The sequence below is a fragment of the Bos grunniens genome, chromosome 7 (genome assembly GCF_055505025.1).
Source record: "Bos grunniens cultivar Pamir isolate PY7600 chromosome 7, Bosgru_T2T1.0, whole genome shotgun sequence".
Lineage (NCBI taxonomy): Eukaryota > Metazoa > Chordata > Mammalia > Artiodactyla > Bovidae > Bos > Bos grunniens.
This window is the reverse complement of record NC_141171.1, coordinates 6713349-6730059: the sequence shown is the minus strand read 5'-3', so window position 1 is coordinate 6730059 and position 16711 is coordinate 6713349. Positions and strand designations below refer to the sequence as shown.

Here is a 16711-nt window from a genome sequence, read left to right as displayed (position 1 = left end):
GGTGCAGCGTGTTCCGTCTCCACGCATCGTCTCTCATGAAGACCGAGCACAAAGGGAAACAGTAACTGCAGAGAGAGCCCCGAGGCCTCCACTGACCTCGATCACGGCTGACACCAAGGTCAAAGACGTGTAATAGGACATCACACGTCCTGTGGATGTCCTGTGCCCTGGGGAGAACAAGCATCACCTCAGTGGGGACCTGTCCCACAGAAGTACATGCCCTGGATCATCACGAGGAAACAGCAGACAACCCCTCACCAAGGGATACTCTACAAACTGCTGGCCTTAAAAATGCCCACACAACCACAAGACAGGAAGACAGATGCAGGAGCTGACCTAGATTACAAGAAACAGGAGTACAGACACAGGAGGCTGGAGTCTCCTTCACTATAAAGGACATTTTGGGAAACAACTGGCAAAATGTGAATAATATCCTTAAATTAGACAACAGATTAATAAAATAATACACATAATATATATATGTGTATATATACAAAACATATATGATATAACCTATAATAACAGATAGTACAATAGTACACAATGTCAGTGCCAATTTCCTGATCTTGAATTAGACGGTGGTAACTTAAGAGAATCCTCTGGCTTGGGGATATACACACTGAAGTATTTCAGGATGAAAAGGCCCATGTCTGAAACTCTAAAATGGTTCAAAGGAAAAATTAATGTGTGTGTATATATGCCTGTATACCCTCATATGCCAATGAGAGGAGAGAGGGGGGCAAGGAGTGGAAGAGAGGGAAGGAGAAAGAAAGTCATTGTAGTAAAATGGCAACACTGGGAATCTGAGCGAAGATTCAAAAGAAGTCTGTCAAATTAAACCCAAATTATGTCAAAATAAACATTCTTTAAAAAATTAAACAAGAGGAATTTCTTGGCGGCCCAGCAGTTAAAGACTATGGTTTTCCAATGCAGAGGGTACAGGTTCCATCCCTGGTGGGGAAACAAAGATCCCACATGCCATAAGGCATGGCCAAATAAATAAACAAGAAAAAAAAAAATCCAGGGTGGGAAGGAGGGAATATATGTACACATATAGCTACTTCACTTCATTGTACAGCAGAGACTAACATAATATTGCAAAGCAACTATACTCCAATAAAAAAAGAAAGAAAAAAGTCCAGAAATCCCCACACGAGTGGCACATTTCCATCCTCAGGAGGGTGGGGAAAAGAGTCTCAGCAGGGACCTACCACTGCAAACTCATCTCTGTCCAAGTGCCCATCCTTGTCGATGTCGCTGAGGTCCCAGACCTGCAAGGGAAGAGCAGCAAGGCTTAGTGGGGGACGGTACCTGGGCTTCCCGCAGGCAGGAAGGGCCTGTGTGGTGGCAGGCATGCCCACCAGAACTCACATTCTGACTGCACACCCAGGTTAAGACAAGGAAATCAAAGTGCATTTAAAAACCAGTCTTTAGGTTCTCTGAAAAGCCATCATCCGATGAAGTGTTGTCAATTCCAAGATCCTTTCCACCATATTGACGATCATTTTCACTAACAAATGACCATGATTATAATCACGTCTAATCTGGTTTTTGGAGAAGGCAACAGCACCCCACTCCAGTACTCTTGCCTGGAAAATCCCATGGGCGGAGGAGCCTGGTGGGCTGCAATCCGTGGGGTTGCAGAGTCGGACACGACTGAGTGACTTCACTTTCACTTTTCACTTGCATGCATTGGAGAAGGAAATGGCAACCCACTCCAGTGTTCTTGCCTGGAGAATCCCAGGGACGGGGGAGCCTGGTGGCCTGCTGTCTATGGGGTCGCACAGAATCAGACACGACTGAAGTGACTTAGCAGCAGCAATCTGGTTTTTAGTCTTTGGTTTTAGTACAGCTCTGGCTCTGAACACAAGCCCGACCCCTGCACGTGCACACACATGCACACACACACACACACACCCTCCCCCCCACCCCAGCCCCATCACGGCTGGGAAGGGCCATGGGCATGCCCATGAGTAGGACTATGGGATCGTGCCTCCTCTCCCCTATCAGTGGATGGTGAGAAAGAGGCCACAAACTATGCCAGGTCAACCTAGCACCCAGAAAGACAAGGCAGGCACAGATCAAATGTCGTGTGCTAGGTTTTCCAAAGTACAATCAAGGCATGAGCTTCGTGACCTAGGTCAGCCATCCAGGACCAGTAGGGGGGCCGGCCTGACTCGGACACCAGTGCCCAGAGCCAGGCAAAGGGCCAGGGTCCACCCACGATGCTATGGATGCTGTACCCGCACCCAGTGAGCCACGAGCTGCTTCAGCTCAGGGCTGCTTGTCATGTGTGGGCCCTCCTCTTCACCTCCTGCTGCTATGTCCTTGGCCTGGGCCACTCCATCACTCCACAGAGGCCAGAGCCTCAGCTGGCCTCCCTGCCTCCAGTCCTGTCCCCGGGGTAACCTCAGGACCTGCCCTAGAACGCACTCTCACCCCACTTCACCCCACTGACAGCATTCAGACCCTGCCGCTCCGCCTGGCACAGGGAGCCTTGTGCCCTTAGCTGGGCTCCACACCCCAGCCCATCGTCCTGGGACTCCACCTGGACCTCCAGGGCCCTCAAACAGTTCACAGTCCCCTCAAGCACACGGATGCCCTTTCAAGTGCCTGGCACTGGGCTGAGCGCTTTACGTCCATGGTCTCAGCTAGGGAAGAGCAGCTCAGGAAGAGGAGCGTTCCCCAAAACACAGCACACACAGGCCTTCCTGGCTCCACGGTCCCACCCCACCCAACAACACTGATGTCTGGGGCCAGCTCACCTCTGTGGAGGCCACCCTGTGCACGGCACGCTACTGAGCAGCATCCCTGCCCTTTGTCCACCTGCTATCAATAGCACCCAACCCACGTGGGGCAACCAAGAGCGTCTCCAGACACCGCTCAACATCCCCGTGGGTGGAACTGCCTGGTGAGAACGCCAGCCCTCCTCGGCATGCTGGGCGGCCTCTGCGTGTGCCATCGTGCAGCCAGCCTTCTCAACCCATCATAAGCCCCTGTTCCCTCCCTCTGGAGGCTACAACCCAGGGGCATCTCCTCTAGGCAGCCTTCCCTGCCTGCCCTGAACCCCCCGCTCAGACAGGTCAGGTACCTCCCCTTCTACTACTGTCCCCACCAAGCAGAACTGTGATTATCAAGGAGGCAATGGTGGGGCGGGGGAGCACCAGGGAAAAGTGAGAGCTCTGGGACCACCAGGACCTCATTCCCCTCTCCATGAAACCCCGAGCAACCAACTGCCCATTCTCAAGGCCCCCATTTCCTCATACGGAAAATGGAGGACTTCCCTGGCGGTCCTGTGGTTAAGACTGTGCTCCCAGTGAAGGGGGCACTGGTCAGGACCCGGTCAGGGCAGATCCACGTGCTGTATCTCAAAACAGAAAAGAAAGAAAACAAAAGTGACAGCACCCGTAACACCATCCATAATAAAGGAGCTGCAGGTTACTCAGAGACTTCATTCCTGCAAAGCCCTAGAACAGCGTCTGGCACATACTAAGCCCCCAATATATAAATACTGGGATCTACTAAGCCCCCAATACATAAATACTGGGATCTTAACTATTGCTTACTTATTTGACCTCCAGGACCGTATCTATTAATGATTCTATCCCCCTCTTCCCAGTGCTCAGCACAAGGCTGGCACAGAGCAGACTCCAAAAAAAGGCTCCAGATGACTAACTGGATACCCAATGTGTGGGTGCAGGGGTGCACAGATGAATGAGCGTGCACAGATGCGGGGACGGACGCCTGAGTGCACCGATGTGCGCATGCACAGATGGATGGGTGCGTGGCCGTGGGGGCGCGCATAACACAGGTAAACGGGTGCATGTGTGGGCTGGTGTTTGGAAGGAGGGAGAGAATGAGAGAAGAGCAGAGAAGTGAGCCCTGTGGAGAAAACCTGGTGCCAGGGTAGAAGGTCTGCAGAGCCCACCCTCCAAGCGGCAGCTCCCCTTCTGATAAGGCACACCCACTTCTGTCGGTCTCCTTGCCCGTGCACGACTTGGCTTTATGACACTATCGCAGCCCGCTGTCGGGTCCTCTGAAGAACTGCCAAATAAAGGCACACCCTGTGCAGGAGCAGATCACCCCATCCTGCCCGATAAAGACCACTGGTGATCACTGTGGGTCCCCCAACAGGTCTCCATCTACACCACACCACGGCCAAGAAGACAAAGGGGTCTGTGAGATCCCTTTTCTCAGTGGTCTCATTCCCAAACCAAGTCCTATCTGGGCACCACAAAAAGGGGCCAGAATCTGCAAATGTGCGACTCAAAGAGGGGCGTTACTAGGGGACTCCACGTGGGCAGGAATCTGCCCCTTGCCCACGGTTCTACCCAATGGCGCGAGCCTGACCCACAGCCGTGGCCAAGGGCAGCGGGGGCCTTGTTCTGTCCTCCTATTCTAGGTCTGCGCCTGTCACCTCAGCAGCTCCATCCAGACAGAGGACAACATCCATCCCCTCGATCCAGAGTGGCACGGAGACAGCCACTGCAGAGCTGGGCTCTGTGCACAGGGTAGACGTGAGCGGCCATAACCAAATCTCAGAAAGAAAACAGTCAGGTTTAGAGAGCTGGATCTAAAAAACTTGTAGGGACTTCCCTGGTGATCCACTGGCTGAGATTCAGTGCTTCCACTGCAGGGGCATAGGCTTGATCCCTGGTTGGGGGATGAAGATACCGCATGCCGTGCAGTGCAGCCAAAAAATAAAATTTTAAATACTTGTGTTTAATAGGAACAAAACTGAGGCTTTAAAATAAAGGGGTGGGGGGGGTGGAGAATGCATAAAATTTTATCTAAACTTGCAGCAGAATTGAAAGTACCTTTACCTTAGGTTCACAGGGAGGAAAAAAAAATGAAAAATAGAAAGGAAATACAGACATATATGACCACACTCCTCCCCTAGAGGTCTGGCTTCAAGTCCAGCTTGTCCTGTCCTCAGTCCTAGGCAGTGAGAGCACCTTTGAAGTTGCCACCCCATGCATGTTGGGAAGCCTCTGTCAGCTGCACCCTGTGCGGCCCCGAGCCAGCCCAAATGCAGTGACTACTCCACCCACAGCAGCTCCTGGGAAAACTGACGGTGCACGGCTGTGCCTTGAAGGCCTTGAAGTGTCGGGGGAGGTGGCGGGGTGGCATACCAACCAGATTCAGCAGTAGTGCCCCGTATGAAAGAACCACTTACCCTGCCCAGGACATCAAGAGGCAGCTTGGAGTTCATGAGGACTGGCTTGACTTTGTCTCCAGACAGCAAACCATTGACAGGTAAGAGGCTTTCAAAAATTCCATCAAATTTTGCCTTTTCTTCTACCTAGTTGGAAAGAAACAGCCTGAGTGAGGGGAAAAGTATGAGTGTCCAAAATGAGCCCTGACCTTGAAGCTGACTGAAAGTGGGCAAGGATCCAGCATTGGGCTCACCTAAGAGCACAGGACAGTCTTCCTGCACTTGCAAAGTAAAGTCTAGGCAGAAGGACACAGTCCTCGAGTGACTACGGATATGGTGGCAAAGGTCAACAGGGGAGAGAGGAGCCTGGCAGACTATATGGTTCACGGAATCACAAGAGTCGGACATCACTTAGTGACTAAACAACAACAAAAACAGCCCAAGGTAATCCACAGATTCAATCCCCATCAAAATACCAATGGCATTTTTCATAGAATGAGAACAAGTAATTTTAAAATTTGTATGGAAATGCAAAAGACTTCAAATAGCCAAAATAGTCTTGAGAAAAAAGGCAGAGCTGGAAATATCAAGCTCCCTAACCTCAGACTATACTGCATAGCTACAGCAATCACAACAGTATCCTACTGGTTCAAAAACAGACAAAGATCAAAGGAACACAACGGAAAGCCCAGAAATAAAGCCATACACTTATGCTCAATTAATCTAAGACAAATGAGGCAAAAACGTACACTGCAGAAACGACAGTCCATTCAGTAAGTGGGGCCGGGGAAACTGGGCAGCTACATGTGAAAGAATGAAACCAGAACGTTGTCTTACACCACATACAATAACATGCTCAAAGTGGATTAAAGACCTAAGTGTAAGACCAGAAAACCCCTAGAAGAAAACACAGGCACAACACTCTTTGATATAAATTGTGGCGATATTTCTTTAGATCTGTCTCCTAAAGCAAACAAAAGCAAAAACAAAAAGAAAGAAATGGAGCCTAATTAAAAGCTTTTGCACAGCATAGAAAACCATCAACAAAACGAGAAGGCAGACAGACAAGATGGCAGAGGAGCAGGTGGAAGTGGAGTACATCTCTCTCCACAGATGCATCAGGAGTACATCTTCAGATGCAGAAGATCTTGCAGAGAACAGCTGAGTACAGGCAGGAGTCCCTGACCACCGGAAAGGAACACACAGACTCAAGACCCAGCACCTCCCAACTGCCGGGAGCACCCAGCGCAGGATACCTCACCCAAATAAGGAGCCAGGTAAGAACACAAACCCAGTCATCAGCAGACAGGCTTCCCCCAGATACCCCAAAACACACCACCTCACACAGCCCTGTCACCTCCTCCCACCAGAACACAAGCACAAGCCCCTCCTGACGTGAAGCCTACTGAGGCCACTGGACCAACCTCACTCGCCGAGCGCAGAGACCAAGACTGAGAGGAGCTGTGACCCTCTAACCACAGGAGAGGAGACCTCAGACACAGTCAGCTAGACAAAATGAAAAGATGAGAAATACGGTGCAAATGAAGGAATGAGGTAAGAACTCACAAGACCAAGTAAGAGGAAATAGGTAAACTACCTGAAAAAGAATTCAGAGTAATATTAGCAAAGATGATCCAAAATCTCAAAAATAGAATGGGGAAAACACAAGAATCATTTAACACACTTAACTAGGACCTAGAGTCAGACACGACTGAAGCGACTTAGCAGCAGCAGCAGCAAAAGAAATAAAGAAAAAATAAACAGTGACCAACAACACAATTACTGAAATTAAAAATACTCCAGAAGGAATCAACAGCAGAATAACTGAGGCAGAAGAATGGATAAGTGAGGTGGAATGGTGGAAATTCCACCTCAGAATGGTGGAAATAACTGCTAAAGAGCAGAGTACAGAAAAAAACAATGAAAAAAAAAACTGAGGATGGTCTCAGAGACCTCTGAAACAATATCAAATGCACCAATATTCAAATTATAGAGGTCCTAGAAGAAGAAGAGAAAAACAAAATGTCAGAGAAAAATTTTGGAAAGATTATAGTTGAAAACTTCCCCAACATAGGAAAGGAATAGGAAAGTCCATCAAATCCAAGAAACACTGAGAGTCCCATACAGGATAAACCCAAGGAGAAACACACTGAGACCTTTATTAATCAAACAAACAGAAATTAGACACAAAAGAAAAGTATAAAAAGCAGCAGGTAATATACTTGCTGCTTTGGGAAACCCCATATGCTTAACAGCTGATCTTTAAGGAGAAACTCTGCAGGCCAGAAGGCAGTGGCAGGATACACTAAGTAATGAAAGGGAAAAATCTATACCCAAGATTACTCTACCCAGCAAGGATCTCATTCAAAATTGACAGACAGATCAAAAGCTTTAATGGCAAGCAGAAGCAAAGGAATTCAGGAGCACCAAATAAGCTTTACAACAAATGCCAAAGGGACTTCTATAAGCAGGAAACACAAGAGAAGGAAAAGACCTACAAAAACAAACCCAAAACAATAAAATGCTAATAGGAACACATATATCAATAATTACTTAAAATGTAAACTGATTAAACACTCCAACCAAAGACACCAACTGGCTGAATGGATACAAAAACAAGACCCATATATATGCTGTCTACAAGAGACCCACTTCAGACCTAGAGACACGTATAGACTGAAAATGAGAGGATGGGAAAAGATTTTCCATGCAAAAGGAAATCAAAAGAAAGCCAGAGCAGTAATTCTCATTACCAGACAATAAACAATAAACAATATTATAAGAGATAAGGAAACTACATAATGATCGATCCAAAAAGAAGACCCAACAATTGTAAATATTGATGCAACCAGCATAGGAGTGTGCTCAGTCACGTCAGTCATGTCCAACTCTTTGGGACCCTATGGACTGTAGCCCACCAGGATCCTCAGTCCATGGAATTCTCTAGGCAAGAATACTGGAGTGGCTTGCCATTTTCTTCTCCAGGGGATCCTTCTGATCCAGGGATCAAACCTACATCTCCTGCACTGCAGGCGGATTCTCTACCACTGAGCCACCAGGGAAGCCAAATACATAAGGCAAACACTAACAGACATAAAAAGGGAAATCAACAGTAACACCATAATACTGGGTGACTTTTACACCCCCACTTACACCAATGGACAGATTATCCACAGAGAAAATTAATAAGAAAACACAAGCCTTAAATAGACCTAACTGATATCTTCAGGACATTTACCCAAACACAGAAGAATACCCTTTCTTCTCAAATGCCACATGGAACATTCTCCAAGATAGATCACATCTCGGTTGGGTCACAAGTCAAGCCTTGGTAAATTTAAGAAAATTCAAGTTGTATCAAGCATCTTTTCTGACTACACCACTATGAGACTAGATATCAATTAGGGATATCTAGGGGGGAAAAATGTAAAAAAAACACAAATATGTAGAGATTAAATATGCTTCTAAATAACCAACAGGTTACTGAAGAAGTCAAGGAGGAAATTTTAAAAATACCTAAAAAAAAAAAGTGACAATGAAAACATGATGACTCAAAACCTATGGGATGCTGCAAAAGCAGCTCTACAGGGAGGTTTAGAGCAATACAATTCTACCTTGAGGAACAAGAAAAACATCAAATAGACAATGTTACCTTATACCTAAAGCAACTGGGAAAAGAACAAAAAAAACCCAAAGCTCATAGAAGGAAATAAATCATAAAGATCAGAGCAGAAATAAATGAAAAAGAAATGGAGGAAACAATACCAAAGATTAACAAAACTAAAAGCTGGTTCTTGGAGAAGATAAACAAAATTGACAAGTCATTATCCAGAATCACCAAGAAGAAAAGGGAGAAGACTAAAATCAATAAATTAGAGATGAAAGGTAGCCTGTGAATGGAAGAAGAGATTTGGAAATGGTTTACCTCGTAAGGGGTTAATATCTAAAAATATACAGAGAACTCATTCAACTCAGTATCAAAAACCAAACAACCGGATTAAACAACAGGCAGAGGATCTGAAGAGACGTGTTTCCAAAGAAGTATTACAGATGGCCGACAGACACATGAAAAGATGCTCAATGTCATCACCAGGGAAATGCAAATCAAAGCCACAACGAGGTGGCACCTCACACCTGTCAGAATGGCAACTGACAAAAAGACAAGAAACAACCAGCGTCAGTGTGAGTGTAGAAACAACCCTGTGCCCTGTTGGCAGGATCGTAACACAGCCCAGCCACGACCGGAAACAGCATGGAAGCGCCTCAACAAATTAGAAGAGTCGTACAATCCAGCAATTCCACTTCTGGGTATTTTTCCAAAGAAAATAAAAACCCTAATTGGAAAAGACGTGATCCCTATGTCCACTACAGCATTATTTACAATAGCCAAGATACGGAAGCACCCCAAGTGTCCATCACTAGAAGACTGAAAAGAAAGTGTGGTAGGGGGCATTTTTCACCCCTATTCTTTACCACTGGGCCTGGGGGCTCAGTGGTAAAGACTCTGCTTGTCAATGCAGGAGACGGGCTTGATCCCTGATCCAGGAAGATCCCACATGCTGCAGAGCAACCAAGCCCACGTGCCACAACTACTGTGCCTGTACTCTCGCGCGCAGGAGCCGCAACTGCTGAGTCCACAGGTGGCCACGACTGCGGCCCGCGTGCCCCAGAGCTCACACTCCGCACGAGAAAAGCCACCACAGGGAGAGGCCCGTGTGCCCCAGAGCTCGCACTCCGCACGAGAAAAGCCACCACCGTGAGAGGCCCGCACATCGCAGCCAGACAGTGAGCCTTCACTCACTGCAACGAGAGAAAAGCCCCAGACAGCCAAAACTAAAGAAAATATTTTAAAAGATGCGGTGTGTGTGTGTGTATACACACACACACACACATACATACATATACACAACGGAATTATTATTCATTAAAAAAACAAGAAATCTTGCCAGTCATGACAACATGGATGGATCTAGAGGGTTTCATGCTAGACGAAAGAAGACAGAAAAAAAGAAAAACCAGATGATCTCACTTACATGTGGAATCTAAGAAACAAAACAGAATGAAAACACTCTTCGATACAAAGAAGAAACAGGTGGTTCCCAGAGAGGAGGGGTGGAAGGCTGGGCAAACAGCTGAAAGGAATTAAAGGGTACACACTTCAAGGTACAAAACAAATAAGCCAGGGGATGCAATACACAGCATAAGGAATCCGGTAACAGTGTAGGAACTTTAGATGCAGACAGATGCTTACTAGGCTTACCATGGTGATCATCAACACATGCAAATGTCAAATCGCGATGAAAAGTAGCATAACTCTGAAACTGAAACTAACAGAATGCTGTACATCAACTACATTTCAATTTTAAAAAACAGTTAAGATAGTGAATCGGGACTTCCCAGGTAACTCAGTGGTAAAGGACCACCTGCCAGTGCAGGAGGCACAGGAGACTCGGGCTCCATCCCTGGGTCGGGAAGATCCCCTGGAGGAGGAAATGGCAGCCCACTCCAGTATTCCCGACAGGATAGTCCTGTGGACAGAGGAGCCTGGCAGGCTACAGTCCATGGGGTCGCACAGAGTCGGACACGACTGAGCACGCATGCATGCAAGACAGTGAATGTGTGACATATATTTTACCGCAATTCAAAAGAAACTGAAATCAGAACACAGGCAGACACTGAGCGCGCACCTCGCCGTCAGCACTGAGAAGCCCACCTCCCTGCATCTGCCTGGAGTGCGGCTTCTCCACAGATCTGTCAGACTTGCCGACTCTGGCTTCAGGAAGCCTGGGGACTTTCACAACAGAAAAGATCGCTAACAATGGTCACTGATCTCTGAAGGGACCCGAAGCTCTCTGCCCCATCACGGCACCATTCCTTCCCCAACTCCCCTCTTCAAGGCCTCACAGGCTCCTCAGTCACCAGCTCTTCTCTTGAGGACTCAACACAGCCCCTGCTGGAAAGAGGCTGAAATGGTCTGAGGAGTAATAAGAGCCCTTTAGAACCATCTTTCACAATGAAGCAGATGCTTTTCAAAGTAGATGCCATGCAACTGGACTACACAGAAAGAAATCCTTCGGAACTATGATCTCGGTTGGCAAAGTGCCTGATTTATCACAAAGGCAACTCCTTGCCCCGGGTCAGCTGAGGCCTCCCTGCCCTGTCCCTGCACAGACCTCTCCCCGGGGTTCCCTCCTTGAACCCTTCCAAGGGTCCAACCCTATAAAAAAGGACAAAACCACCTGGGCTGGGAGGTGTCTATTTTTCTTGAATTTACTTTTAATTGGAGGATAATCACTTTACAATGTGACACTGGTTTCTGCTGTACAACATGAATCAGCCGTAAGCATACATACACCCCTCCCTCGTAAGCCTCCCCCCCCACCCCCCCCAGCCCTCTGGGCCGTCGCAGAGCACCGAGCTTCCTGTGTCATACGCAGTTTGCCACTGGCTGGCTGCCTCACACACGGCAGTGCTCACGGTCAAGGCCACTCTCCCAGCTAATCCACCCTCTCTTTCCTTCGCTCTGTCCACAAGCCTGTTCTCCACGTCTGCGTCTCTACCCCTGCCCTGCAAACAGGTTCATCAGTACCGTTTTTCTAGATTCCATACATATGCACTAATACATGACATCTGTTTTCCTCTTTCTGACTTACTTCACTCTGTGTAACAGGTTCTGGGTTCATACGCCTCACTTCAACTGAAGAGAGGTGTCTACTCGATAGCAGGACTGCTGTTAATGCTGGTATTTAAGCCAAATAAAACTGAGGCAACCTAACAACAGTGAGCTGGGAGGAATCTCACTGGGAGACCATCTGAGTCATACACAAATTGCCTTCAGGAGTAATTCTGCACTTATTAAGAGACACACCACTCATTTCTTTTCTTTCTAGAGGCAGTAAGACAGCTCTGTGGCCTTAACATCCTGTCTTTAAAAGAACACTATAAGTGGTGAGAGAAGTTTTTCAAAAAGAAATGACAGCAACAGAGAGAAAAGAACTGTAAAGCACAAACTGGCTGGAAATAAGGGAGAAAGCTATGAAGACATTTTGGAAGTCTTCAAGCTTCAGAGTTCGCACAATTTCTCCTTCGATCCTGATTAACCTACCCGGGCAGCAAAATCACAGAACATGAGCCAGAAACACAAGGTATCCACTGTGAAATTTTCAGAATGCAACATCTGCCTGCCTTAGTAGGCAACAACACCCAATTACAGGAAAAGGTGATGGTTTTTTGCAAAAGACTCTAATTTGGAAAAGTATTTCATCCAAATTCTGTGGCACAGTCACTCTGAAACAAAGTGGATACAATCATCCTATGAAACGTGCTGAACGTCACAAATGACTAAAACAAATGCAAGTGAAAGACAGCTGCGGGGGCCTGGCCGGGCACTTACCCTCACAGCCCAGTGGGCCTCTGCAGAAGGCGCCGTGACCATGAGAGGGCTGCTGCTGTCGTGCTGAGGAGAAAGAGAAAGACTCCACTGTAGCTGGCACCGAATTCTACTACAGGAGCATGTGTTCACTGTAAGGATATCCATTTCACAGTGCTTTCAAAAGGGAAAAAGATCTCAGAAAGTTAAACACAGAATTACCACATCACTCAGCAATTCTCCTCCTAGGTACAGACCCCAAAGAACTGAAAACAGGTATGCAAACAATTCCTTGTACATGAATTATTATGCCCACCAACAGACAAATGGATCAACAAAATGAGGCAGACCACAGAATGCAATCTTAATCGGTCATGAAAAGGCATGAAGTACTGACACATGCTACAAAGTGGATGAACCTTGAAAACATCATGCTGACTGAAAGAAACAAGACGCATGAGTCTATAAAATGCACAGAGATAGAAAGCAGACTAGTGGCTGCCAAGGGCTGGGGGCAGGGTGGGGGGCAGGCAGAATCGAGAATGATTACTTCATGGGTACACGGTTTTCTTTGGGGGAGTATGACAATGTTCTAGAACAGACAGAGGTGATGGCTACACAATGCTGTGAATGCACTAAACAGCACCCAATGGTTCATTTTTAAAATCAATTTTAGATTATGTGAATCTCCCTGCAACTAAAAAAAAATTAAAAAGAGAGAAAAAAAACATGGAGAAAGAGAGACGAACAGATAAATTAGAGAAGCATGGAGGTCTCTGACACTTACAAATTTAGGCGGTGGCATGTTCAAATTCAGATTGCTCAAGGTAACCTCGTGGCCGCTCTGTGCGCAGGCGACTAGTCTCAGTGCAACATAGAAACCCTGCAAATCCAAGAGAGGGGGACGCGTGAACCCCGCCCAGCTGGCCGCAGTGGTGGAGGAGCTGTCTGCAGTCCGGGGCTGTGGGGGACGAGGGGTTTCATTTCACTTCAGCAGGGGAGCCCACACATGTTCAAGTCTCAAAGACTCCAGCAGAACCGGTCTCACCCTGGGAGCACTGTTTAAATGAATGTGCTAAAACAGACTTAGCCCATTGCTTTCTGAACGCTATAAAATTGCAAATAGGTATATTTTCAGAAACAATGAGCCCTCAACATTTAGGAAATGCTAGCGTGTACAGTTTTAAGTCTAAAGGGTGGTTCAACTATGCACTGACTTTTTAGAAATGGTTTGGAATAGACGCAGCTGTTTGGGACTTGACACTCATGATTCGGTGGGTCCCCCTGGCCTCGCTGAACACAGTGTCCTGCACTCACCCCCGCTCCTCAGCGGCCAGACGAGAACTTCATCTCCCACACAGGGACAAAGGGCCCGAACTAGGGGCCCTGCCTCCTCCTCACCCTCCTCCGAAGCGAAGACTGGCCATGCCACAGGCTTAGGGCACTTGTGCAGGATCACCTAGTTCTTCTAAATTGATCAACAGGCCTAAGAACATGGATTCTTTTTAAAGCTGTAAACACAATTATGGTTTTAAAATCTTCTTCATAGAAATGTGAGCACTAGAGCAGCCTTTCTCAGGCTGATGTCTACAGAATGTCTGTGTAGCATGTAGAGAAACGGGGACACCGGTAAAGTTAGAAGAACTGCACTCAGCACAGACAACAGGGTTCTTGGGGCTTCCTTGGTGGTCCAGTGGTTAAGACTCCACACTCCCAGTGCAGGGGGCAGGGGTCTGATCACTGGTCAGGGAACTGTGATCCCACATGCCACGTGCTGCAGCCAAAAAATTTTTAAAAAGAGAAAACAGGGTTCATTCCCACAAAGGTCCTCTGACCCCTTAACACACAAGCGCGCTATGAACCTCAAGCAAGGGAGGAGCAGCGGATGGCGTTTACTCCACAGGTCGGATCACGGACAGTGATCCACACCCCTTGGAATAGAGTTTGGGGAAAGACTGAACTAAATTAAAACATGACCAGTTAAAAATCATAAGTACTAGCTTCCCAGGTGGCGCAGTGGTGAAGAATCCAACTGCCAATACACAAAAAGTCTCAAGTACTCTAACATTCCACTTACGGAATATTCTCAAAATGACGGGATTCCATCACAGACGGAACCAGCGGCTGCCAGGGTTCAGGGTGTGACGCCCAGTGGGCAGCATGAGGAGGGTTCTTCGGGGGCAGTGAGAATGTTCTAATCCTGACAGTGGCAGTGGTTACTTGAATCTATGCAAGTGATACAATTACACAGAATTCTATACACCAGAGACCAAAACCACACCAAAGTGCCTATGAACGTGGTCAGCTCCGGGTTAGGCCTCTGGTCTGGCGTCACGCAGACCTGAGCACAGTGCTTCGGGAGAGCAGGGGAAGGACACACGAGAACAATCTCAACTATTTTCTGCAACTTCCCTGACAGAACATTTGGAAAACATGTGAATCACTTGTAACCACACAAAATATTAAAAAGATTACGCTAACCAGGAAACACGGCTCCAAGAGTTCAAGAGGCCTTTATTTTGAAATGAACCCTCGCCACTGTAATAGTCTGACGGCCCCATTTATGTCTGGTGACACTTGTCAGTGGTGACAACAAGGGAGGAAGTGCAGAGGTGACCTGGCCTGGGGGCTCTGGCCCAGCCCCTCCACTGACCCGGTGTGTACATGTATGTACCTGTTTGTCCAAGTACCCTTTACCTTCTGGGTCGGCCAAGTCCCATATCTGTGGAAACACAAAAGGGCTCATGAGTGTGACCGCCGATCATTTCCTCAGCAAACAGGAGCCATCGTCGCCACTCACCTATACATGTGAGCCTTATGTATAGGTCCCAGCAGCCAGACTCAGACGAGGTGAACGGCCTGGACCCCTCCCTCTCCCCTGCACACAGCAGGCAGCAGCACAGTCCAGAGAACTCCCAAGGGTACCAGGCTCCAAGGCCAACGTAAGTCCATAGCTAAGACCCCAAGAGGGCTCAGGCCCCTTGTCTGCTGCTACCCAAGCAAAGGGGGGCAGCAACCATTAAAGCATTTGCATCCACCCGTTACAGCCCCAAGAGGTTCGCAGTGGCCAGCCCGCTTCCCAAGAGGAGTACAGACCCCACGAAGAGGGGTCTGCACAGGCCAGTGTTCACCTGCCAGGGGAGCCCTGAGGGTGGTCGCAGAAGAGAAATCGCTATCGTTCATCACCTACCTTCCCAAGGATAATGTCTGAGAGTCCAGACTTCTTTAGAAAAAGTGCAGCTTCACTCGCCCCAACTCGCCCTGTGTATGCTGGGTCTACCTGGAATTGGGGAGCAACACTTGAGATAAGGCTTTGGCAGCCGAGCAGCAGGTAAAGCAACACCCGTGACACTGGCTGCTAGCTGACAGCTGGGAAACAGAAAGGGAGGGAAGGCCTCTCTGGGTTGCAATTCACAGCTGGGGGTTTCCAAGTCATTCCCTCTCCAAGCTCAATCCAGAAAGACACTAGTGAAAACTTACCTGCTTGTAGTAAGACTCATATAATGGATTTCCAGCGGGAATCTGTAAACAAAACCACAGACATTGGTCAAATGTGGACACAAAGCCTCTCTTTAAAAAAAGTGTCATCCCTAAATCTGTCATCACCAAAATACATAAATATTAAAATCAAAATGTAGGCACTTTAAATGTCCTCTCTACATAGACTCCCTGGAGGAGGAAATGGCAACCCACTCCAGTGTTCTTACCTGGGAAATCTCATGGACAGAGGAGCCTGTCAGGCTCCAGTCCACGGGGTTGCAAGGAGTCAGACACGACTGAGCGACTTAACAACAAAAAACACAGACTGCAGTTTATTCTCAGACAGACATCTCACACTTCCTCAGTTTAGAAAAAGGAAATGCTAATGCTCTCAAATAAGTCCTGACTCCAACACAAACCAGGCGGTTGTTCAGGAAGGAGTTCGTTTCGATTCACTGACCGATGGGATTTCGGTGCGTCCAGGAGCTCACGGGGAACAGACACCATTATCCCTTGAGACTGTTCTCTGGCTCCAGAACCGGAACAGGAGTCTCCGCAAGTCACCATGAATCACCAGTCACACCAGCTTCAGACTGGTTTCCCTGCTCCAAGGCTTATCCCCACCCATCTGGTCTTCCTCCAGCCACCCACCCGAAGGACTGGGCAAAAAGGCACTGACCAGCCCCAGGCACCAGGAAAGACGTGGC

At 47.7% G+C, this 16711-nt stretch overlaps 1 protein-coding gene across 18 annotated transcripts in view; it reads right to left on the bottom strand.

The window, feature by feature from the left end:
• Positions 1–16711, bottom strand: part of EPS15L1 (epidermal growth factor receptor pathway substrate 15 like 1) — a 106112-nt gene that overhangs the window by 64327 nt on the left and 25074 nt on the right. For 11 of the 18 annotated variants that reach the window (XR_015166536.1, XM_086408640.1, XM_086408641.1 and 8 more), the window contains exons 2-8: positions 16005–16046; positions 15715–15804; positions 15199–15246; positions 13312–13407; positions 12549–12611; positions 5177–5302; positions 1212–1271 (exon numbers count right to left, since the gene is read on the bottom strand). Coding sequence is in view for 17 of the 18 variants with exons in the window: in XM_086408640.1 (XP_086264766.1) it covers positions 1212–1271; positions 5177–5302; positions 12549–12611; positions 13312–13407; positions 15199–15246; positions 15715–15804; positions 16005–16046 (525 nt within the window). In the remaining variant the exon portion in view is untranslated. Of the gene's footprint in view, positions 1–1211; positions 1272–5176; positions 5303–12548; positions 12702–13311; positions 13408–13841; positions 15247–15714; positions 15805–16004; positions 16047–16231; positions 16337–16464; positions 16520–16711 lie in introns of those variants that run through there. The other 7 variants (XM_086408639.1, XM_086408651.1, XM_086408656.1 and 4 more) reach the window with 6 other exon arrangements.